General features: G+C 34.6%; 2 protein-coding genes across 2 annotated transcripts; both read left to right on the top strand.

Moving 5' to 3' along the window:
• Positions 1-724: 724 nt before the first annotated feature.
• On the top strand, positions 725-1,651 carry LOC101697447 (olfactory receptor 4K15). The gene has a single exon (XM_004865094.1). It carries the CDS (start codon positions 725-727, stop codon positions 1,649-1,651), a length of 927 nt encoding a protein of 308 aa, XP_004865151.1.
• A 17,602-nt stretch (positions 1,652-19,253) lies between these two features.
• On the top strand, positions 19,254-20,189 carry LOC101697823 (olfactory receptor 4K5-like). The gene has a single exon (XM_013065677.1). The coding sequence runs from the start codon at positions 19,254-19,256 to the stop codon at positions 20,187-20,189; it is 936 nt and encodes a 311-aa protein (XP_012921131.1).
• Positions 20,190-25,027: the final 4,838 nt, after the last annotated feature.

The raw sequence follows: 25,027 nt of genomic DNA on the forward strand, positions 1-25,027 counted from the left end.
ACAAAGAGCCTAAATTAGGAACCATCTAATTAAAATGTAAAAGTGTTATATTATTAACTCACACTTATGCAATTAAATTTCACTAGTGTACACAAAATAACTACTTTCTTTAAATTGGCTGAGGATACACTTTAATATTTTCATCTACCATGGTATATTACATATGCATATTTTCCTCATAGTTGAAACAAAGATAATGTAACTAGCATTTATTGCATACCTATTATAGGTCAGGCATTGTCTTAGGTATTTCACTTATTATAATTTTAAATCCTCACAATAATCTTGTGAGGCATATATCATTATTTCATCCAAACTGCACATTCAAAAACTAAAGCAGATAATTTATTTAACTCACTCAAGGGCACATCACCAGGAATTACAAGCAGTAGAATGTAAATCCTGTCACTATGATTTAGGAGCTTATCTATACTATTTATCAGAAATGTCAAAGTTGTGAAGGTAAGTTTGGAAACTGGTAGTTTTAGACTATGTCTCTCCTGTTGGGTTATACAGATGAAAGCCATGGATATTCAGTCTCTACAAAAGAAGTGTTTGTATGCTACATGAATTTTACATGCTTATGAGGAACTAAAGCAAATGTTGAGTTGCATTTGAATCCAGGCTTGGCTTTTCTCAGCACTCTCACAATCTTATAATATTCTTTCCATTTCCACTTCATTTTAAAGGAAAATTTCTGATGTGATCTCAGAAATTTGAAATCATGGACCAATCCAATACATCAGGAGTGACTGAGTTTGAATTGCACAGTCTTTCGGGCTCTCAAGAGTTACAACTTTTCTATTTTGCATTTTTCACACTGTTCTATGTAACCATTGTATTGGGAAACCTCCTCATTGTGCTCACAGTCATTTCTGAACCAGCACTGCACACACCCATGTACTTCCTACTTAGTAATCTCTCTTTCATTGATGTATGTCTATCCACATTTGCTGTCCCTAAAATGATTATTGACTTCCTTATGGAGCGAAAGACCATCTCTTTTGAGGGCTGCATGGCTCAGATATTCTTTCTGCATGTCTTTGCTGGTGGTGAAATGATGCTTCTCATGGCCATGGCTTATGACAGATATGTAGCCATATGTCGACCCCTACATTATGTGTCCATCATGAATGCACATAAGTGCATAGGCCTTGTGGTGGGCTGCTGGCTTACTGGGGTTCTGCACTCCTTAAGTCAGTTGGTCTTCATAGTTGATCTTCCATTCTGTGGTCCAAATAAAGTGGAAAATTTTTTCTGTGACCCACCCCTGGTTATCAAACTTGCTTGCACTGATACGTACTTTGTTCAGGTACTGATGCTCTCAGACAGTGGTCTAATGGCCATGCTGTCCTTTGTGGTCTTACTCATCTCATACATGGTCATCCTGTTGACCATGCGACGTCGTTCCTCATCCAATATGGCCAAGGCACGGGGCACCCTGACTGCCCACGTCACTGTGGTTACCCTCTTTTTTGGGCCCTGCATCTTCATTTATGCTTGGCCTTTTAATGACTTACCAGTGGATAAGGTTCTTGCGATATTTTATACTGTTTTTACCCCTATCTTAAACCCTCTGATCTACACCTTAAGAAATAAGGAGGTGATAATAGCAATGAGAAAACTGAGGACTCGGCAAGTGAGTTCTTAATTTTCTCCCAACACTCTCTTGAGATAAATCATGGCCCATGATGAAAACCACATTGGTGGACTTCCTTCAATGAATTAGTGCTATGTCTGAAATAACATAAGACACATTTTTCTTTTTATATAACACCTATTTTTATGGTAATAAATAGTAAGCAAACCATTATGTGTAACTGTCTTGGAACTCACTACTTTATGAAAGAATTGTTGCTTAATTCAAAATAAGATTATTTTAAATAATGAAATTGTTTTCATTTCATATAAAGTATGTCTATTTGTTGCTTTCAATTAGCTTGATGAATATGAACACATAAAGTGCAAAAATAATCGAAGATATTTAAATGACATTCATTCTTAAATTTTCAAAATCATAATTAAAGGGGAGGGGTAGGTACCTCAGTGGTACAGCATGTACCTAGCATGCATGAGGTGCTGATTTTTATCCCCAGCACTGTAAGCTTATATGTATATATATTATTTATCTAATTTATTTAAAGTCATTTTGATATCACAAATAAGAAGGAGTTATTGGTAATTTAGCACAGTTCTAGTCATTTTTAAGAGACAGAAAATGTTTAATCACAGATCTCATTTTTGTCTCTCTTCATTCTCTCTCTCCATGTATATGTACATTCTTACTATTCAAATTATTTCTATTTGAACTAAAGAAGTCAATATATAGAGATAATTTCTTTGTATATTATAATATCATTTTTTATAATCTGAAATCGCACTATAAAGTATTCAAATTTAGAAACTAAAAAGTAAACACATTATGATGCTGATTTTATGATCTGAATTCAGAAATCAAATAGATTTATATTTACAGTAACCATGCTATAAATAAAATATAAAATTCAAGCAATGTTTCTTTACATCAGTATATTCAACTGAAATTCAGAGTTCATCTTCAATCTTCTTGGTTTATTTTTGCCCTGTTAATTATCAATGTTACTATCCTTGTTGTGATATTGTATTATAGATTTAGATGTTATTAATTTTTTTTCCTTTTTTTTTTGGTACTGTGGATCAAACTCGGGTCCTTGTGCCTGCACAGCAGGCGGCACAACAACTGAGCTAAATCCCTGACCCTAGATGTTATTATTGAGGGAACTTGGATAATGAACACATGATCTCTTATTATTATTTCTTTTAACTATGTTTGAATTTACATTAGTCACAGAATAAAAATTTAATTTAAAAAGGAAAACAATATACAATGGCATGAAGTCAAATTCCTAAAAATAAAAATGTAGTTATTGATAATGAGTTAAAGAACTATTAGAGCCAATTTAATAACAGTGATGTTGAGAAAAAATATACAGTATTTGAATACAAACATCACATATATCTAAAAGAAGATAAGAGGTGAAATTTTTTGAATACTAGGAATAGAGTGAAATGGCCCAACATATGATACATATATATATATATATATATATGTCTATACATATATATATATATATAGACATATCTATATGAATAGGAAGAAGTAATTTCAAAAACAGAAAAAGCTGAATATTTTTCAGCATTAAATTTTTAAATTCCAGATTAATGAAAAGTAATATTGAGCTGGAGAACAACCAGAGAGAAAATACTATTTAACTACAAAGTACTAGTTAAATAACCCTAACTTTAAAACTGACCTGGAGAGAGAGTGAATGAAATGAAAGCAAGAAGCCAGGATCCTGAAACTCAGCCTTGACAAGCCAGTCTCTTGTGTTAGCATAGCTACAAAGGTAAGGGTTGTTTTAAGCATTTAAAATGAGACTTACCTATAGACATGGTAAAATTCAGAAGATACTGAGACAACATTTTCGTTTACCATAATATACATCTTTTATTTCCAAAACCTGTTGCAATCAGTCAAAGTGAGAAAAATACTAACAAATTTTCAGGGAAAATACTGAAAGTTAACTACTTAAAGATCTTTTTTTAATGAACTAAAAATATGCACTCCCTCATCAAATAAATAATTTAGAAGGTAAGGGGTTAGGAAATAAATTATGCCAAACATAGAATTTGGTACATGTGAGTAAGACAAGATGGGTGAGCATAGAGTATAAAAATAGTATCACAAAACAAGATGGAACAAAGCTACCAAATGAGATGGAAGGAGAAAGAGATTAAAACAGATGGACTGTTATCCATTTGTTATTGTTGTATGGGACAGGCTCAGGTGGAAGGGCATGACTTATTCTAACGTAAACACACTGCAAATTGATATGTAAATAACTGGTAAACAGCTTAGTGACATTAGTAGGAAGAAAATTCTTATATCTGCAATGCTAAAATATTCTTAACAGGTGCTCTGATTCCTTATAGTAACTGAACCCAGAAATTGTAAATTTATAAGGCAGGTTCCTAACATAGGATATCAACAAAAATGTTTCTACACTAGACATTAAGCTGAGCCACTAATACATCTAAACTTTAATTTGGAGAATTTTTTTATTATTCTGGGCCAGAGAAGTTTGAAAGATCTATATATCCATCTGTGATGTTCCATATTTATCTCCTTTGCTAATACCTCTTGATTGATCATATCTTTGAAAGTTTTGTAAATCATAATTCTAAGGTAGGGTCAGCATAATAAAGATAATATCTCAGATTAATCAAAGACAAACTTGACAAGCCAGTTTCTTGTCTTAGCTTAGCTGGATTTTTGAGTACAGTTCAATGTGTTGTTAGGAATTGGGGCCTGATTGAAAGATGTGAGTGTCTGGAGTCCTTTTCTGTGTGCTTTGTGGTCATTTGGTGAACATCTTTCAGGCATGCTGTTGTCCATGCTGTTTCTGACTAGGAACCAGCCATTCATGGAATCCACTGTAACTGTGAGCCAAAATAAAACTTTCTTTATTTAAGTTGTCAGGTATTATATCCCAGCAATGAGAATGTGATTAATACAGAATATTGGTACAGGAGTCAGACTCTTGTTGTGACTGTAACTGACCATGTGGTTTAGAAACCTTTGAAACTGTTTTAAAAGTGAAGATTGGGAATATTTGGAGAGGTGGGGTAGAGAAGGCCTAGAGTGTTATGAGCAGTGTTTCATGTGCAATACTTGTCATAGCTCCAAAGAACAGGATGGTGGCAGGACTGTGCAAAGTAAAGGGTAGGCTTAGGAAGTTTCATTTGGAAAGAAGAACTCCATTGACAGTTGGACTACATGCTATTTGTCTTATGGCCTGACATAAAATGCATCTACAATTTTCCCATGTCATGAAACTTTGTGGGAAAATGTAATCCATGAACTAATTAATCCCACTAAAGAAATTTCAAGGTAGCCCAATGCTCATGGTGTAGAATGGGTATGGCTGGCTTCTTTGTCAGATTTCCAAGAAATCAGGAGCAAACTGTACATCTGACTAATGTAAAGCTTGTCCAGAAAAGAAGCACCTGTAATGTTGGGGTAAAAGAAAGTATGCTCACTGAAAAGATTAGTACTACAAGAAGACAAGTGCTTTGCATCAAGACAAGAGGAAAGCTGTCTGGAAGGCATCTTAGGCATTGGCCAGACCTGACTCTTCAACCTTTTGTGGGCTAAAAGGTGAAAAACTGTAAATCTTCAATTTGAAAGCAGGGTTCATGGGAAAGCAGGCTCAAGAACATCCTCTTCAAAACTTGGTCCCTGGGATTCATCTCAGGGTCCTCAGCCACCCAGGCACACAGAAGCCTCTGGAGCTATGATCAAAGTGGGCCAGACTACTGCTTGAGCTGGTAACAAAACTTGGCCTAGACTTTTTTTCCATTTTTTAATTTTCTCATGATTTTTCCTTTCCCTTCTTTCCTTTCCCCTTTCCCTTCAACTTCCTCTACCCCTTTGGATCTTTTCTTCCTATTTCAAATTATCAATTAGTCTATGTAAATAGGGAACAGTGGATGGGGTGAAGGGCGCACAGGTAATGGGGAAAAAATAACTAAGATACAGGATGTACAGGTACAAGCACCCAATGTTAAATGGAAACATATTGTATACCTAAAATGTACCAATAAAATTATTTAAGTAAAAAAAAAAACTTGATGTCATCCATATGGTGTCAGTTTTTCAGGCATGTGGGATCAAGAGTTGTGGGGTCATGAAGATTGCCAACCAGAGATTTAAAGAAAAGCTTGGAGGCCAGGCAGAATATCCATGTGGGGGCAGTTCATGAAGATATGAAAGCAAAGTCAGAAATGCAGTGGAGATCCCAGGAAGTTGGAAATGTCAGGAATGTGGAATGCCTGTTGAGGAAAACTGTAGGCAGTGAACAGAGCTAACCCAAGACAGAGGCCATGTGTGGTGCAAGCTGCAAGGCCATAGGTGAGGACCTGTCCAAACACTTTGGAGTTCATATCTTACCACAACCTGCACTGGATGCTGGACATGGAACTCCAGGATTTAATGTTTGCTTTGCTGGGTTTCAGTCTTCCTTTAGTCTGATTGCTTTCCATCTCCCTATTTCTCCTTTCTTGTATGAGAATATTTAATCTGTGTCACTATATGTTGCAAGCATTTAACCTACATTTTTATATTTACAGGAGCTCACAGTGAAGAGTTTGCCTTGAGTCTCAGTGGTGACTTTCAACTTGGACTTTTCAGCAATGCTAGAACCATTAAGACTTTGACCACTCTTAGAGATTAACTAAATTCATTTAGCAAAATGAGATGATCACTAGCATTTTGGAAGCCATGGCTTATGTTTAAAATGTGTGCCAAAATGTTTGGAAGGTAATTAGATCATGGGGCACTATCCTAGTCAGTGAACTTATCCGTTGATGAGCTCAATAGCTGAATGGACTGTTAGGAGTGGGGCCTATTCAGGAGAGGTGAATCACTGGGAGTTTAACCTAAAAGGATGGATTCCTATCCATCTCCTCTCTCTCTCCTACCCTCTTTGCTTCCTTGTTGCCTAAAAGTGAATAGCTTTCCTGCATGATTGTATCTTCCATGCCATTTATTCCATAAAGCCAGATGCCCATGTATTGAATGTATTGAAATTATGAGCCAAAATAAACCTTTCCTCATTTCAGGTTGTGAGATTCATGTATATTGTCGCAGTGTTGGGAATGTGACAAGTACAAATAAGTAGCATAAAGATATGATTACTTTTAGACTTATGTCAAGTATGCATATTAAAAATGTGAGGACACCATTAAAGTAAGAATAGGATATCTGATTTCCAATCCAGTATAGGAAATAAAATTGAGACAAAACAGTCCACTTGACAGAAAGAAGATAAAGGGGGAAAACAGTAAAAATAAAGCATAAGGTATTGAAAATAAGATCTAATTGAAAAGAGAAAGAGACTTACTAAGTGAGATTTAATTTACTGGCTTTTATTTTTTAGTGGTAAGTTTTGAAAAAATTTAATCCTAATTTGAGTTTCTCATATAAAAGAGCCCATCCAATATTTAAGCCTGTATGCATGATTCATTTCACTTAACATTATACTTTCAGGATACATTCATTTTCCTACAAATGACTCAAGTTGACCTTTCTTTATGGCAAAGAGGTACTCCATTGTGTATAAATATCATAGCTTCTTTATCAATTCATCTGTTGATGAACACATAGGTTGCTTCCAAGATTTAGCTGTAAACATGGGTATGTATGTAAGGAGATAGATCTCAAATGTAAGGGGCTTAAGAGACAGAGGGAAGGAAAGAGGGGAGGTAAAGGGAATAAAAAAGGAATTAAGTTGTGTTGTGTACACATATAGTTCCATACAAGGAAAGTAAGCATTATACACTGCCATCGTGCAGTAATAAAAACATCCATGCAAGAAATATGAAAACTGAAAGCTGAAAAAATTCATGAAGAAAGATAATACAGGAACAAAAGCCTTATTAATACCAACCTGAAGCATTTTAATGTGAAATGCATTCTTAGATGTCATTTATGTGAAATGTGTTGTTAAAAATGTTCTCCGAGGTTATATTATTTTTCTAAACTTATAAAAGTGCATTTTGATGTACATGGTGGTCACATCCTGAAGTTCATTGGAAGTCAAAATGTATTTAGTACAGCCCTGCTTACCTAACATAATAACTTAGCAACACAGAAGCTACAGAATATTAGGTGGTTATCTGCCTTTTCATATGGCTGATTGTGAACTGTGGCTAGCTCTCACAGCCTAGTATGGCAAGAGAGTAAAGCCTGTATCACTAGTCCGGAAAAACATTAAAATTTGAAGTATGGTTTCTAATGAACATATGCTGCTTTTCCCCATTATAAAGTCCATGAGTCATAAACTGAATTATTATAGCCTGAGGACTGCCTGTGTAAACTTAATGAAAGCCTCAAAAGGAGTAGAGTTACACAGAAACATACAGAAACCCCCAAATCATCATTAACTGTTTGAGTGAATGTATCAAGAAACAAAATTTACTAAATACATAAATGTAGAAAGTAGAATAAAGATCACTAGAGAACTGAAGATGAGCCAGGTGGTTGATAGGGAGAAAGTATATGATGGGTGCCAAAACACAGTGAGAGGAGAGAGAAGTAGACCTAGTGTTAATAGCTCAAAAGGATAGTTATGATCTACCAAAATTATAAACTTTGATATGATTACAGGAGAATATTTAAGGTGGCTAACACATATAAATGAAAATATTTTTTTCCCCATTAACTTTATTGGTACATTTTAGGTATAAAATACAGTTACATTCATCATTGGGATCTTGTACCATTACATGAGTCTCTTGGTTCTTATTTTTTTACCCTTTCCTTGCCCTCCCTTCACCCCCTCCACCCTTCCTTATTTGCAAAGTTCTTGTTTCCATTTTTTTCTCTTCTCATATTTTTTCCTTTCCCTATATTCCCTTCCCTTACCCCTCACAATTCCCCTGCTCTTTTAGACCTTTTCTTCCTGTTACACAATATCAGTTATAAATTTTTAAAATTACAATATTAAGATCTAGGAGACATTACCACAGATTTTACAGAATATAAAAGGTTGTAGAAAGCATATTACAAAAATCTGTTTTGAAATAAATTTGACAACTTCTAAGAAGTACCTTGGAAGACAAATTAATGAAACAAACTTTGGAGGAAATATAAAATTTGAATAGCATCTATTAAAGAAAGTATATTCCTAGCTTGAAAACCTACCTATATGACAACAGCAGGCTCATAAACATTTTAACTGATAAATTATATCAAACGATTAAAGCAGAAAAAAGAAGGAACACTTCTCTCCTCATTTTAGGAAATCAACATTGTGCTAATCCTAAAACTGGATAAAGATAATAGAAGAAAAAAGTATGAACATAAATAGAAATTTGTTTAACAAAACAAACTACTAGAAGTCAGATCTGGCAGGATGTAGAAAGTGGTTTTGTTATAGGGATGCCAGTGTTGGTTCAACATTGGAAGAGCCACCCCCAAAAGTCATCATTTTAACAGAGGAAAGGAAAAAGCCATATGATCCTGTCACTAGTTAGAGAAAAAGGATTGGACTAAATTCTATAGCTGTTCATGGTAAAAGCTATCAGGGGACTAGAAGTAGAACAGAAACTTCTCAACAGATTAAAGACATATACTCCATATTTCTAGTGAGAACACCTTATATGAATGGAGAAGATACAATGCTTTCTCCTTAAGGTGGGGAACAAGGGCAGATATGCTTACTCTTTATCTGTCCATTAAACTTTGAAACCTAGGCTCCACCAAAATAGCTTGACAATAAAATGACACAACTAGGATAGGATTGGCATGGCAGAAGCAAAATCTTTATATGTAGATGAAATGATCATCTACAGAGAAAATACTAAGAAATCTCTAGGAGCCCTTAGAACTTATACTTGAATTTATCAGGATTAGAAAACACAAGGTATATATAAAAATTCAGGTCTGTGTATACTTGCTATAAATGAGTTGGATATTGAAATTTAAAAGTTATGTAGGAGTACAAAGGATCTAGAAAAGTTAAAAACAAAAACAAAAACAGTGCTGGAAGACATTTAGTACCTAATTTTAAGACTTCTTCTAAAGCTACAGTAATCAAGGCAGTGTTGGTGTAAGGAAAGACATATAGATCATTGGAATAAAACAGAGAATCTAGAAATAGAACCACACATATATGGTCCACTGAGTTTTGAAAGATTATTTAACATTAGCATTTTATAGAATATAAACTCAATTCAAGACCCGAGGAAAAGATAGTGTTTTCAGCAAATGGCATTAGAACACCTGGTATCCGTATATAAAAAATTAACCTCAACCCTTTATTCCCATACATGAAAATAACTTGAAGGGATCTATGAACCTAAATAAGAAAGCCTAAAAGTATAAAACTTTAAGAAGAAATTATAAGGGAAAATGTTTATGAATTCAGGGTAGGCAAGAACTACCTAGGATACAAAAGACATGATGTATAAAAGAAAAACATTGATAAATGAAATTCCATCAATGTTTCAAACTTTAAATGACATCATTAAAATGAAAAGTAGTCCTTAAACAGACCATATTTCCAATGCATATAACCTATGACCAGAATATATAAAGAACTCTTACAGCTCATTAATAGACAACCCAATTAAAATGTAGACATAAGAAGATGATAAATAGCCAGTATAGCACAAGGAATGGTGTGCAACTCTAGAGTCAGAAAAATACTAATCAGTACAATAATAAGAATGAATTATACACTCATTAGGGAGATGAAATCCAAAGGTTTAAAAGGCTTGTCATGACTTTTTCTTTTTGTTGGAGTCTCCCCTTTTGCATTTAATTTGTCACACCCAATGGATTCATTCTGCTGGGTTTCCTGGGGTTGTGATTCTCATTGTCTTTTCCTAGGGTATTGTCTAAAATTTTTTGGAGTGGCGGTTTGGTATTCACGAAGTTCCTGAGGTGCTCTTTATCATGAAAGTATCTTATTTCTCCATCAATTTTGAAAGATAGTTTTGCAGGGTCCATCAATCTGGGTTGGAGGGTGTTTTCCTTTAGGGCTTGAAATACATCACTCCAAGCTCTTCTTGCCTTGAGGGTTTGCATTGAGAAGTCTGCTGTGATTCGGATGGGCTTTCCTTTGTATGTGATTTGTTTCTTTTCTCTCACTGCTTGTAGAATTTTGTTCTTCTGTTGGATTTCTGGAATCCTAACTATTATATGTGTAGATTTTTTTTTATTAAGGCTAGCTGGAGTCCTATAGGCCTCACTTATCTGTATGTCAAGTTCTTTTCCCCTCCTTGGGAAGTTTTCTGCCATCACTTCTGTGAACAGCTTTTTTATGTGCTCTGCACTCTCTCCTGTTTCTTCATCGACTCCAATCAGTCTCATGTTATTCTTCTTTGCATCATCTAGCAGCTTCTGTATTGATTTCTCCTGTTCCCTTACAATTTTAAAGCAATTTTTCTTTTCCTGGTTACTAATTGCAATCTTATCTTCTATATGTGAAATTCTATCCTCACATTGGTTCATTCTGCTGTGCAGACTTTCGATGGAGGTTTTAATCTCTTGGAGATCTGTTTGTATGTGTTTTATGGATTCTATTTGTTTCCCATGTTGGGATTTCATCATGTTCCTCAGATCCTCTATTTTTTTATCTGTGTCCTCTCTAGATTTATTAATCATGTCTTGTACCATGAGCACAATCTTTGCTGTTATCTGAGTAATTATTTCTGATTTCATTTTTCCCAGATCCTCTTTTGTTGCCAGTTCAGGGAGTCCAGGTGGTTGAGTATCAGATTGTTCCATCTCATTTCCCTTTGGGGTTGCTGTAGGTGATCTGGAACTCTGTTTTTGAGGCTTGTTTTTATGTTGTCTCATTTCCACAGATGGGGTGCTTCTGGGGCCCACACAGCTCACCTTCTCTGCCCTAGGAGCTTGGGATGGCAGTGGGGAAGCTTCCTTCCGGGTGCTGGGACCGGCTGAGCTTCTCTGCCTTAGGAGCCTGGGATGGAGGCGGGGAGCTTCCTTCCAGGTCCTGGGACTGACTCACCTTCCAATATCATGAATTCTTACTGGAATAGGCTTCCGAGTTTCAGTTTGCCAAGGGAAGGGGTTATTTTCTGTCTAGAGACGCTGACAACAGAAAAGCCCAGTCGATTCCCTGTATTATTTTAGATTGTTAAAGCAGGCCATGGTTCATGAGTTGAAGCCAGGAATATTTTAGCTGAAATAAAAGGACTTGAGCTGGAGCCATTGGGCCTAGAGAAGAGCTTCACTGTGGGTGAGCTGATCTTCCTTACTTCCTTAGAGGTCAGAGAGGCTGTGGTCCTTATTTTCTGGTCTTCCCCAGCCCTCCTATTTGGGGTTCAACTGCAGTTGGGAGCTCAGTTTCCTCATCCAGGCAACCTGTTGGTCAGAGGCATCCTTGGCTCTTGTAGTCCATGAGACGGCTGATAAATGAAAATATTTAATACGGTGATGACCATGTTAATTATCCGATTTACTCATTATATGTTTTATACAAGTGTAAAATTACAACATTGTACCCCATAAACAAGCATTATATTATAATAAAATGCTATGTCTATAGAATAGTGGAAACATAATAATCTGTTTCTAATGAACATAAGAGAGAAAGATGTGGTCCAATTCACTTAGTGTTTACTTTTCATAATAAGTATACCTCTGCCTGAGCAAAGTTAACCAAGTTTCCTGAAAGAAGAAGGGAGAAATCATTTTTAGGTTACTATTAATATTTTATGCTACTGTTCAAAAAAGTCATTTCACAGAAAAATCCAAATGTAGAATGAAGTTTTGCTGAGACAAGTTATCACTCACTAACAAAAAATGAAATATCAATAATAACTACAGTAGCATACAAATGCTTTGAACAAGTACTTAATTGTTAAAAAGTGAATATATCTTATATAATTATTATCAATCAGCAAACAGTAAAACCGGAACTTTCTTTTATAAGAAATTTTATTGGTACCGTTAAGGTATACAATATAATGACATTCATCATTGGAAATTTGCACCTTTACATAATCCTCTTTGGTTCTTATTTTTTCCCCATTCCCCTGTTGTCCCTTTAATCCCTCTTCCCCTCCCTATCTACAAAGACTTTGTTTCTATTTTTTCATTTTCTCATATTAATTCTACTCCTTTCTTTTTTTATCCTACCCCTCCCACTTCCCCTTGCCCATTGCACCTTTTCTTTCTATTTCACATTATCTGTTATACCTTTTAGTCCTCATTTACACTTTCAGCTTCTCAGACTAGAGAAACTATTCAGTATTTACACATGTGTGTCCTATTTTTTCACTTAAGAGTAAGGCCTCAATATGCATCCCTTTAGCTGTAAATGTCTCAAATTTCTCATTCTTTATGGGTGAGTAATACTCCATTTTATTAAAAAAAACACATTTTCTTTATCCAGTCTCCAGTTGATGAACAATCGGGCTGCTTCCAAGTTTTAGCTATCACTAATTGTGCTGCTATGAACATGGGTGCACATATATCACTGTGGTATGATACTTTTAATTCTTTGGGGAAGATACCAAGCAGGGGAATACCTGGGTCAAATGGGACTTTCAGTCCTAGTTCTTTCAAGTATCTCCATACTGATTTCCACAGTGGTTGCACCAGTCTACACTCCCACCAGCAGTGGAGTGGGTTCCTCTTTCCCCACAGCCCTGCCAGCATTTGCTATTGGTTGATTTCATGATAGCAGCCATTTTTACTGGGGTGAGGTGGAAGCTCAGTGTTTTTTTCATTTGCATCTCTCCAATGGCCAGTTATGTTGAACATTTTTTCATATGTTTATTTGCTGTTTCTGCTTTTTGGTCAGAGAAATGTCTGTTCATTTCAGATGCCCATTTTTGGATTGGGTCTTTAAATTTGGGAGGTCCGATTTTTTTAAGTTCTTTATATATTCTAGATAGTAGATCTTTGTCTGAGGGATAGCTGGTGAAAATTTTGTCCCACATTTTGGGTTGTCTCTTCACACAAACAGGAACTTTCATACACCATTGGTACAAGAGTCAATCTGGGTGCAATTTGGAGGCAAAAACCAGGCAGCTGGTTAGAAAGTGTAGTGTAAAGAATTATTAACTATAATAGGACAGTAACTATAAGCTATGAAAACAAACCTATGTGGTACACTGGGGTAAAAGGAGAATACCCAAGGAAGGACAATCTTGAAAGATATTCCAATTTCAATGGAGAAAATATGGTTCATCTCATTAGTTATTTAAGAAATTCACTGGTTTGGCCAGGTCAGAGTGGGCCTTCAAGTTTTGGGCAAGCAATAGACCACCAGTTGTGCAAGGTGGAGAGCAGGTGATCAGAAACTAGCAAAATGGGAATGCAAAAGTTTAGGTGCTGGCGCCTGCAGAAACCTTTTGCAGTAGGGAGCCCTGGTTTCTACAATAAGATGGAGTGTGGAGAGGTTATGAGCAGACCTTGGCTTCACGGTCACAGAAGGACCATGTTTTGCAGCCTCTCATGTCTGGGGCAGGCATTATTGGATGTAGCTGCACCCATATTCACTGCTGCTTATAATACATGCTTGAACTAGTAAAGTTTCTTCCTCTTGCAATGTGCCTCTAACATACTCCATTGAGAAAACTAAGCATTGTGCTCCTTTAAAGGAAAAGAACTGAAAGGAATTCTGTGGCTCATCAGAGTATATACTGAAGAGTGCATTCAGAACTGGATTTAGTAAATTCATAAACTAGGCACAAAGTAATCTAGGACTATGTTGTGAACATTTAGCTCACATTTATTCATGCTCATGCTTATTTTATTGTTCATAATTGCAAGAGCTGTAAATGACCCAGAGATCTGTTCACTAAATGAGTGATAAGCAGTGTATTTATACAATCAAAAAGCCTACAGCATTAAAATGAGTGCCCTAAAGATATGTGTGTAACTAGTGACAACTCTTCCAAATAAATTACTGATTGGAAAAACAGTAAATTTTAATAGATCACATAGAGAATGATACAACTTCGATGCAGTGAAATAAACAAGCAAATGTGGACTGTGTATTTCTTTCTAGATATATCTCTATAAAAAGAAACCACTAACAAAACCATAGGATATTAAATACCAAACTCAGTTCATGTGTTAACTCTTGAAAATTGTTGTGGAGTGTTACATAATTTGTTTTCACTAGCCATATTTTATTCCCAATGACAAAAAGTGAAAACATGGGAAAATATTAAAATTTGGTAACAATGACTACTGTATACAAAAAATATTCATGTCATAGTTCCCTTGATAGTATCTTTTGATAATCTTTCAATATTACAATTAATCTTATGCAAGGGTAAACTGAGGTCTAAGATGGAAAGTGGTTTGCTCAATAACTTACTTTTATTTATTGGTAGAATTGAGAAAAGTACCTATATCCTCTACTTTCTAGTTAATGAAACTTTCTTCCATGTCACTAGATGAACATGTAGCAAGGGTACCATATTAGTTTGCATTTCCAAAGTCAAAGCATTTCTCATTTATGTAGAGAATATGCCTTTCCATACATTTTCCCTGGAGAAGCAGGTTTAACAGCACGGAGTTCCCTGAAGGTACTGTATTCCACTTGCTGCCTAAGGACTGAATGGCTCTTCCTTTTTTACTGATGAACTGATGGTCCTTATCATCTGTCCCTTTGTTCCAAAGGGAATGTCTAATGATTAGTTATTAATAATCCCCATTGAAAGATGAACATTGGATAATTGTTGCTAATTTTAAAAAGACTGAAGTGGTCACTTAGCTAAACCCATATATTCTTCCAATTTGACAGAAGCAGAAGGCATCTACCTGTAAATGACTACTGGAAAACATTAGCACCATATTATAAAAATTGAGGAATTCAATTCAGATCTCTGATATGCATTGTAACAGGTAGGATATTTTAACAAAGATGTATATAAAAACACAGTAGATTGTGTCTTATTGCAAATTCTATTCAACCATTACATTGTACCCCCAAAAGGGAGAAAAGCATATAATAAATACTAGAAAGTGAATCTGGATGAGCATATTCACACTAGGAAGAATCTATGAGACCTTATGTAGTATATTATATTATAATATATCATCTATGGCTATTTGTGTAGAGCAAAACTGTTTAAAAGATCATGGAAGTGTTTAAGTGCCAAGTTTGGCTAATAGGTTTGAACTTATACTATTTTTATATCAGAAATTTATTTTGCTAATGCAGTTATAAGTGGATAAGATAGGGTTTATTTTAGTCTATAGAAAGAGTACTTTTTTTAAAAACTCATGATTTCAATCACCTTAAAAAACTTGATAACCTAAATATGGTTCGTTTGAAATACAAGAAGATAAAAAAAAAGAAATACAAAAAGATCACTCTTTTTTTCTCTCCTGAACTTCAAACTGTTTTTCTTCCCTTTGCATTGGCTAACTAATTATTGATACTGATATTAATGACTTAAGTATGACCTTGTTTTACCAATGCGATGAATTTTTTTTCTTATGAAGATTTTATTCCTTGTAAAGTTTGTGTATGTAGTTAATAGTTTATAGACTTCAAAATCTTTCACTGGGAAGAATTCTGGGCACAGAAAGATAAGAAGGTGGAAATACTGAGTGAGGGACAGAGATGAAGTGAAATATATTTCAGCTGACATTAAAACACATCTATGGAGAGTTTACACTATGCACATCTCTACACCAAATTCTGAGAGTGATACTTAAGGAACATGAGAATTCAAGGAGCTCTCAATGTTGTGAACAAATTATAAGTACAAAAAACTTATTTTGTGACAGTATATAATATATGTATAAGCAAGTGCTATAGCAACATTAGGAGAAAGAAATTTTAATGTAAGCACTTGTGAAGCTTTTTTGGAGGAGATAGGATCTGTGAAAGACATGTAAAAAATAAACAGAAAAGTGTTTACAGCTTAATAAATGTTGAATAGTCTGAGTTTGATTAGGAAGTAGTGTATAGTAGAGGGAAAAACATCATTTATACTTGGATAACATAGTTTTTCTTTAAGTACCAGTAAGGTGTTATAAAGGGAGAATGGAAGGAAAGTTTTCCTGAGAAAACCTTAAATGATTCAGAAAAAATTTAAAGGAAAAATAAAAAGATGACTTAAGGAGAAAAGTTATGAGCTGCGGTCTGAGATCTACACTAACATCTACTAGATCTAGTCACTTCTACAAAACCTTGAGAAACATGTTTATGATTTGGAGTGTGGTGAAGAAATGTAGCTGAAAAATTAAGAGGTCATCACAGAGAATTTATAACTGATAGCACAGTGGTGAGTGAAATGCCCAAAGAAAAGAGAGATCAAAAAGAGAGGGAGAAAGACTGATAAGATATAAACCAGGAGGTAAATAAAACTACAAGAAAAGTACAGCACAAAAGTAAAAACAAAAAAGAAAACACAGAAGCAAGAACCTCAGCAGAGATCTGCTTGCTAGGATCAGTAGCCTGGACAAAGGCTGCTATTCAGCATCTGAAGAGAAAAAACAGGCCTGGTTTCAGTTACAGGTATAACAAAATCAGCTATCATGGCATTTCTTTGAAAACATTTGATGAAATAATTTCCCTCCCAATGGCAATAAAGGTTAAGTGTGTTAAAGGTCTGAGTAGTAGAAAAGAGTTAGATGGGGAAACAACTGAAATCACTGACAGGTAGAATAATAGATAAAATAATTCACCTTATTATATTTTAGAATCCACTTCCTTAATAATTCTCTCACATAAGTTATAAATGGATTGCCATTAATGTATTCATACAAATATGGGATATCATAATTTTTGTTCTAGTTCCCGTTTCCACAATAATGTGTATCCAAAATGTGGACCAGTGAAATACTTCTCTAAACATAATCTTTCAGTAAAAGTTCATGAAATGGTTCTTTGCTTGAGGGCTTCTCTGTGTGATTCGAAATTGCATCCAAGTAAATGAGGGGCTAGGGCTGTAACCTAAAGACATAGGCCTTTGGCTTCTCATATGTAAAATAAATCGACTGTGGAAGACATTTATACTCTTTTGAGGGGCTAAAATTACATCACTCTTCTAGGTTTCATGTTGTTATTTTGTTAACTGTTGATTTCAGAACTGGCACAGATTACTAAAATAAGGCTTCTGGAAAGTTGTGTCAGCTCATCCAAATAGAGTTATAGGCAGAGGGTACCTTTATGAGCAGGGGGCAAATTTGAACTAATTATTAAGATTATTCTGATTCCAAGCAAAAGATGCTTTTAGCGACGCAAGTTTATACTTTAACCATTTTACCTTTTCATACAAACAAAATCCTAGAAAAACTCCATTATTCCTTTGAGAATTGTAAAGACGTGGAAGACGAGAGAACACTGATCAGGGAAAAAATAAGTGGGCCTAAATCTAAATTTTGTAACAGAGAAAATGGACAATTTAGATATTGTGCTTGGATGATTTTGACCAAGACTTATTTTCCGTTTTTTTCTATTTTCTTATTTATTTCTTTCCCTTACCCTTCCCACTTCCCCTTCCCCTTTGGAACTTTTCTTCCTATTTCACATTACTATTATATGTTTTGATCCTTATTTACACTTTCATTTTCTCACACCAGAGAAACTATTCGGTATTTACACAGGTGTGTACTAGAGGGGTTGAACAGAGGGCAGGGGGATGGGGAAAAAAATAAGAACCAAGATATATCATGGAAAGGTACAAATTCCCAATGATGAATTGTCATCTTATTATATACCTAAAATGTGCCAGTAAACATAATGAATAAAAAAATGAGTTTGACAATAATCAAGGAAAGTCATAATATATATATATATAAAATTATATGGATGACTAGTGACATAGCATGTTGGTGCTATAGACCTTGATAATATGAATTCAACAGTATCATATTAGTCAAAATTGTATAAAATGTGTATGACTCCTACAGCAATAGCAAGATAAATTATTATTCAGATACTTGACATATAAGGAAGTGCTATTATAATTTGATTACTTTCACAGCACAGTGGCTTTAGTTATCTCTGTAAAGTATGTATTTTTACACTTTCTATCTTTTTTAAAATGAAAAATTAAAGCTCAGAAAAAAAAATTAGTCAAAAGTTAAACAATTAGTGTGACTTTGTACAATACACCCTAACCAACAGCTATCTCTTAGAGAGTTAAAGACAATGTTTTACTTAAAGATTTGTTCATATTAATGATGGAAAATGACCATAAGACCAACAGATATGAATTGACTTTACCATTCTACAAAGCCTGTGGAATTGGAATTTTAAGTTGTTTCTTTAGTCTTATTCCGAAAAAGCTTATGAGTGAGGTTGTTTACAGCTGTCCAACAGACAGAGACTACCCAGAAACTCAAGGGGTTCTGCTGAGACAGGTAACATTATTAAGCATTATCTAGACATTCTTGTAAGCTCTTTCCTATTGTCCAGATACAGTATCACAATCTTTTAAAAGCTCCCTTCCTTTTTTTAGTAGTATATGTTTGTGATATAATAAATATCTTCATCATGGAGTATTTGTACTTACACATATCACATCTTGATGCCTTTCCATTCACATCCCTACTGTAGATCTGCCCCATGTTCAGAGCCCCTTCATAAATGCACAACATACCCTAGATCTCATAATCCTTCACATTAATATTACTCTTTGGTCTATAGCTCTAATGCATTTTTATTTTTCCTCCTTTAGGGCCATTTCACAGTTTGCAGCCTGTAACCATGGAGAAGTCCAATTCTTCAGTGGTGTCTGAGTTTGTGTTGCTGGGACTCTTTACCTCTCAGGAACCCCAATTTTTCTTTTTTCTTTTCTTCTCCATGTTGTATGTGGTCATTGTGTTAGGGAACCTTCTCATTATCATCACAGTGATTTCTGATGCCAGTCTGTATTCTCCCATGTATTTCTTCCTAGGAAACCTTTCATTTATTGATATCTGTCAGGTTTCTTTTGCTACACCTAAAATGATTGCAGATTTTCTGAGTAAACACAAGACCATATCATTCAGTGGCTGCATAGCCCAAATTTTCTTCATTCACCTTTTTACAGGAGGAGAGATGGTGCTACTGGTCTCCATGGCCTATGACAGGTATGTGGCCATATGTAAACCCCTACATTATCTGATCATCATGAACCAAAGGACATGCAATATCTTGGTAATAATCTCCTGGGCTGTGGGTTTGGTGCACACATTAAGCCAGTTATCATTTACTGTGAACCTGCCTTTTTGTGGACCCAATGTAGTAGACAGCTTTTTTTGTGACCTTCCTCGAGTGACCAAACTAGCTTGTCTGGACTCTTCTGTCATTCAAATCCTAATTGTGGTTAATAGTGGCATTCTTTCCCTAAGCACTTTCTTGGTCTTGGTCAGCTCTTACATCACTGTTCTTGTCGCAGTCTGGTTCAAGTCTTCATCTGCAATGGCCAAAGCATTTTCTACGCTGGCTGCCCATATCACAGTAGTAATATTATTCTTCGGACCATGCATCTTCATCTATGTGTGGCCCTTTACTACCCATCCTGTGGATAAAGTTCTTGCTATCTTCTACACCATTTTCACTCCCACCCTAAATCCCATTGTTTACACCCTAAGGAACACAGATATGAAGGCTGCCATGTGGAAAATTGCCACCCATTATCTGAACCCTCCAAATTCCTGACATGCCACTAGTAGTAACAAATTCCTTTTATTATGGTGAAAGCTCTTCAAATTCCTCAAATCAGTAATCTTTAAATATCTTCAATGTATGCTGGTGTCATATCTCAAATGTGGTAAAATTAATAAAATATTTAATGGGTACTGACAAGATTTTTTTCTCTCAGGTGTCAATTAAGCAAAAGTTTAATAGTGAAAATTGAAAAAATATCCATGATGTATATGATTACTTGTTATATAAATATAATTTTAAGAAATTACTTGAGAAGTATATATGCATTCACTGCTGTGGTTATGGGTAAATGTTAATGTGATGGGAAAAAAGGAATGGGGATCCAATTTTTTGTGGGCATACCTTTCAGCCTTTTTTTTTTTTTTTTGGTCATATCAATTTCCTTACTGACTTTCCTGAAAAATCTATACACATGCATAGTTTTTAAGTATCTGAAATTTAATTTTCCAAAGTCCAGTGGATAGCCAATCTACTGTTTTAATATTAGTGCATGGGCTTAAGTGCAGATTGTCAGGTTTTGAGCTTCCTTACCCAACATCAATTACACACTTCTCACATAGTTTGTACCACTAGCAATGCTTTCAAATATGGAATATTCATATTCAGAAGCTTCTATTTCAAGTGTTCGGAATTAATTTTTTTTTCTGATTGCTTAGGATATTTTCAATTTCCTTTGAAATTTAAGTGATAGGATTAAAAAGATGTGAATTTAGGTGACCAATTTCAACATCAACATTTTAATCAGTGATATTAATGAGTAGTTTTGTTGCTTTGAATTTGCGTCAAATGTGAACCACGTAGCAAGGAAGAACCAATGTTAAATATCCATTTAGTTGGTGACCTGGAATCTACAGCAAGATCTCTATCCTGGATTTATGGATGATTAGAGAATTGATTGATGCATTTTACGTTTCTGTTTCAAAATCTTTCAACTAATAAAAGTCAAATAGACTAATGTTTACATTAGCCTTCCTTTCTGCCAAGAATAAAACCACTAGCTTTGCTATTTATTATTGGCCTTCTCATCTTCTCAACTCCAGTTAATTGTTTTCTGAATTCATCCCTAACAAATAAAACCTTAAATAAAATATTGCAGAAATCTTGACGATTTCCTTTTCTGCCACATCATTTACTTTTTGCTCCCTCTATAGTATTTTAATTCTTCGAAGGTTTGATATGTTTTGTTCTTCCTTATTCTCAAAATATACTTTAGAGTAAGGTAGCACAATACTAATTTAAATTTAGTATAAATTTATATCCATCAGTTACCTCTCTATGGAATTTAAACACATTCATTTCTTTCTAAATTTGGAATTTCTTCACTGGTAAGAGAGGAAAGTTGGCAGATTGAATCTCCAAGGGGGGCAGGAAGAAAAGCTTTTACCAGAGTCATGGGTCTTTGGATCAGGTAGGCTGCCTCATGTTCAGTTCATGGATTGAAACTTTTCTTGAATGAAAGAACATATACTGTATGATTTATTCTAGTCAATTTAGAGTACCAAAGCATTAGGGAAGGGGATTTATTTCAATGCGAAGTGAATTACTTGCTTTAATTTTAAATTAGCCTTCTTTGTAGGTATTTCATAAAAAAGGTTGTATTAAAGCTATTAAACTATGAGAATCAATGTACTAAGAAGTCCAGAAATTATGTAATCTTGTGCACTGTCATATAATTTATTACTCCAGCATTCATAACATTTTTTGGTTCAGCCATTTTTTGAAAATATGACAATTATCACAGCTGTCCTTCCCAAGAAACAGCATGAACACACATAGGATTCTATATGTAGTATAGGTATGATTCAAAAATTTAGTTTCTTCATATCAATCAAATTAAACAATTTTTTATTTTTAAATGTGTTATGTAAAATTAAAACTTGGTAGAAGACAAATATTGAAAAAAGTGTTAGTAATTTTAGTTTTGTACGGTAGTACATTTTAAGGTGAAGGCAGATACTTTAATTTGAATAAGATATTTTATAGTGATGTTGGCAATGAGGATACATATGGTATGATAGTGAATTGATCTTAAATCTTGATAATACCAGAGTCCTTGAGATATTATAAGCATTAATCAGACCCATTAATAACATTGACAAAGAAGGAAATATTTGATTCAATTAAATCCAGATTTTCCCAGATACATTGAACTGTTTTAACATTGTCTTGTAGGTCTCTTGTAAGCAAATGAATTACATTAGCAAGGTATAATTTTTTTACATAAGTAAAATATCTTCATGTATTTTCTTGAAAGGATTTTTATCTACATTTCAATAGAGTTCTTCTAAGGAATATCTAGAATTCTAGAAAGTTTTTGAGTAATAAGGAAAAACACATTTTTTTCTTAATTCTTGACAGAATCTCTTAGATTCTTAAATTCTTAGATTTAGTAGATTCAAGTAACCACTTGTAGAAATGTTGAGAGAGTTGACTGCTCTCAAAGCAGATGACACAATTTCAGGGCAAGTAAAAGAATTTCTGTTCAATGCATGCCAACAAGAACAGCAACTGGCATAGAAACATGTGGAGTTTCCTTTCATCAACCTAACAACAGATATGTTGCAGAAAATTACAAGTATCTCACTTAATAATGAGAATCAGTTTTTAAAAAATGTTTCTTGACCGAAAAGCTATTGTCAACTTTCAATTCATTGCCTCTTGGCATGAAATCCATCATCTATGGTACTGGAGGTAAATTCTATAAACCTTTCTACTTTTTCACTTGTTTTGAGAGGATGTTGGATGAGCATCACCCAGTTTATGATGGTGCAACTTAATTATATCAACTTGATTGTCATAGGAGCTCTGAGGGGATCAGTAAAGCACACTTCTCTGTGTGTGTCTGGGTAGATAATGAATCTGGTCCCTCTCCCCTGTCTCTCTGACACAGTTCCCTTGCTCTGCTTCTCTGTCACCATGAGCAGAACATCTTTCTCTGCCATATCATCCCACCATGATGTGCTTGCCTTCAAATCTGCTGAAAATGGACCGAATCTCCTGAAACCGTGAATGAAATTAAAGCTTTTCTCTTGTGAATTGTGAGTTTTGGATATTGTGTCTGAGTAACAGGAAAGCTAATGCATTCTCTCAATGTGATTCTTCTCTTCTTGTTCCTACACTGCAATAACCAGTGGCTTTTGTTCAAGTTGCCCTATGGCATTCATTCTACAGCAAACTGTTTCTTTAAATTCCCTGCTCCTCATTTTCAGCTAACCATCTCTGCAGCAGTTCTGGCCCAGGGTGACCCAGAGAACCTCTCCACATCCAAAAAGGTCCATATTCATACACTCCCCTAAAAGTTCTGAGATTTACACTAGGGAAGGATATCCTCCTTCCAAGTGTATTCCTTCCTTGGGTTGTCTCCTGTGAATGCAATTGTTCTTCAGATTTCTCTTTTTATCCTGTCTTAGTAACTAAATATTTATTGCCAGTTACTTATTCTATATATTAGATATTTTTTGTTGAAATTACCATTGTGATTTCTTACTGGACTTTAATAGATGTAAGCCATTTGATGATACTAAAAAACCAGTTGCATCTAAAAGCATTTCTTAAAAAATCATATACATAACAGGGAAAATTAGGAGCTGGTAGAACACAAAATGTCAGTGTTTTACCTATTTACATGCCAAAGTGAAAGTTATCAAGGGCATGCTTTAAAGTAGAAGAAAATCTAGCATTATTTTTATAAAGTAGATGCTATAATTTCATAAACTTAGTGTTTGCTATGATTTGTGTGTAGATGTTTCCCCAAAGCCTCATGTGGTCATAGGTGGGTGAATCTCGAGTGTGTGTTGCTAGAATTAAGAGCATATTACTACTAAGCCACTACAGGTGAGTGAGTGATTGGTTTGGCCCTGACCTAATCCCTGTAGTAGGAATAAGATAAACGGAGCAGAAAGACATGGTTAAGGTCCCTTGTTGCCTTTGCTACTGTGTGGGCACCATGTTGTTTCTCTTTTGCGATGCCTGTTTGCCATCCCTTTCTTTGAGCCAGTCAGTTATGGACTGAAACCTCTACAAAGTGTGAACTTAATAAATCCTGTCCCCTTTAACTTTGGTTGTTAGATATTTTGTCTCAGAAATGAGAGAGAAGTAACTAAACAGTGTTTAAATTTTTCTTTGCTGAAACTTGATGAGGACAATTAGTTAAAAGTTTTTAGTTTGTATATGTTTACTATGTTTTGTTTATTTTTCCTACAACATTATACATTTTTGGAAGTATATTTCAAATCTTGTAAAGTGCTCTATAATAAGAAAGATGCAAGGGTGTATTAAAATTCTCATTTTCTATAAAAGTGTAATTAAAAATAAAAAATCAAGGAATAATTTTAAATAAGGAGGTAAAAGATCTCTAAAAAACCTGTAATACCTTTTTGGTTTTTTCACTTAAATTCTTTTATTGGTACATTTTAGGTATACAATACATTTACATTTATCATTGGGTGCCTGTACCTGTACATGATGTACCTTGGTTCTTATTTTTTCCCCATTACCTGTGTGCCCTTGACCCCTTCACCCTTCCCTATTTACATAGATTTCATTTCCATTTTTTTTCTTTTCTCATAATTTATGTAATAACTTTTTTAAAGAAGCTGAAGATGACACACAAAAACTGGATATATTGTATTCTTTAGTTGAAAGAAGTAATATTACTAGAATGCCCATGGTATTCAAAAGAGATTTATACATTCATTGCAATATGTATGAATACCAGTGGTGTTCATCAGAGAAATAGAAAAACAATGATAAAATTCATGTTAAACTACAAAACACTTCAAAATAATCAAAGCAATCTTTAACACAAGGAATGAAACAAGAAAGATAAT

Source organism: Heterocephalus glaber, unplaced genomic scaffold (genome assembly GCF_053883595.1).
Source record: "Heterocephalus glaber isolate CG9 unplaced genomic scaffold, H.glaber_assembly_v1.0 deba00001662, whole genome shotgun sequence".
NCBI lineage: Eukaryota > Metazoa > Chordata > Mammalia > Rodentia > Bathyergidae > Heterocephalus > Heterocephalus glaber.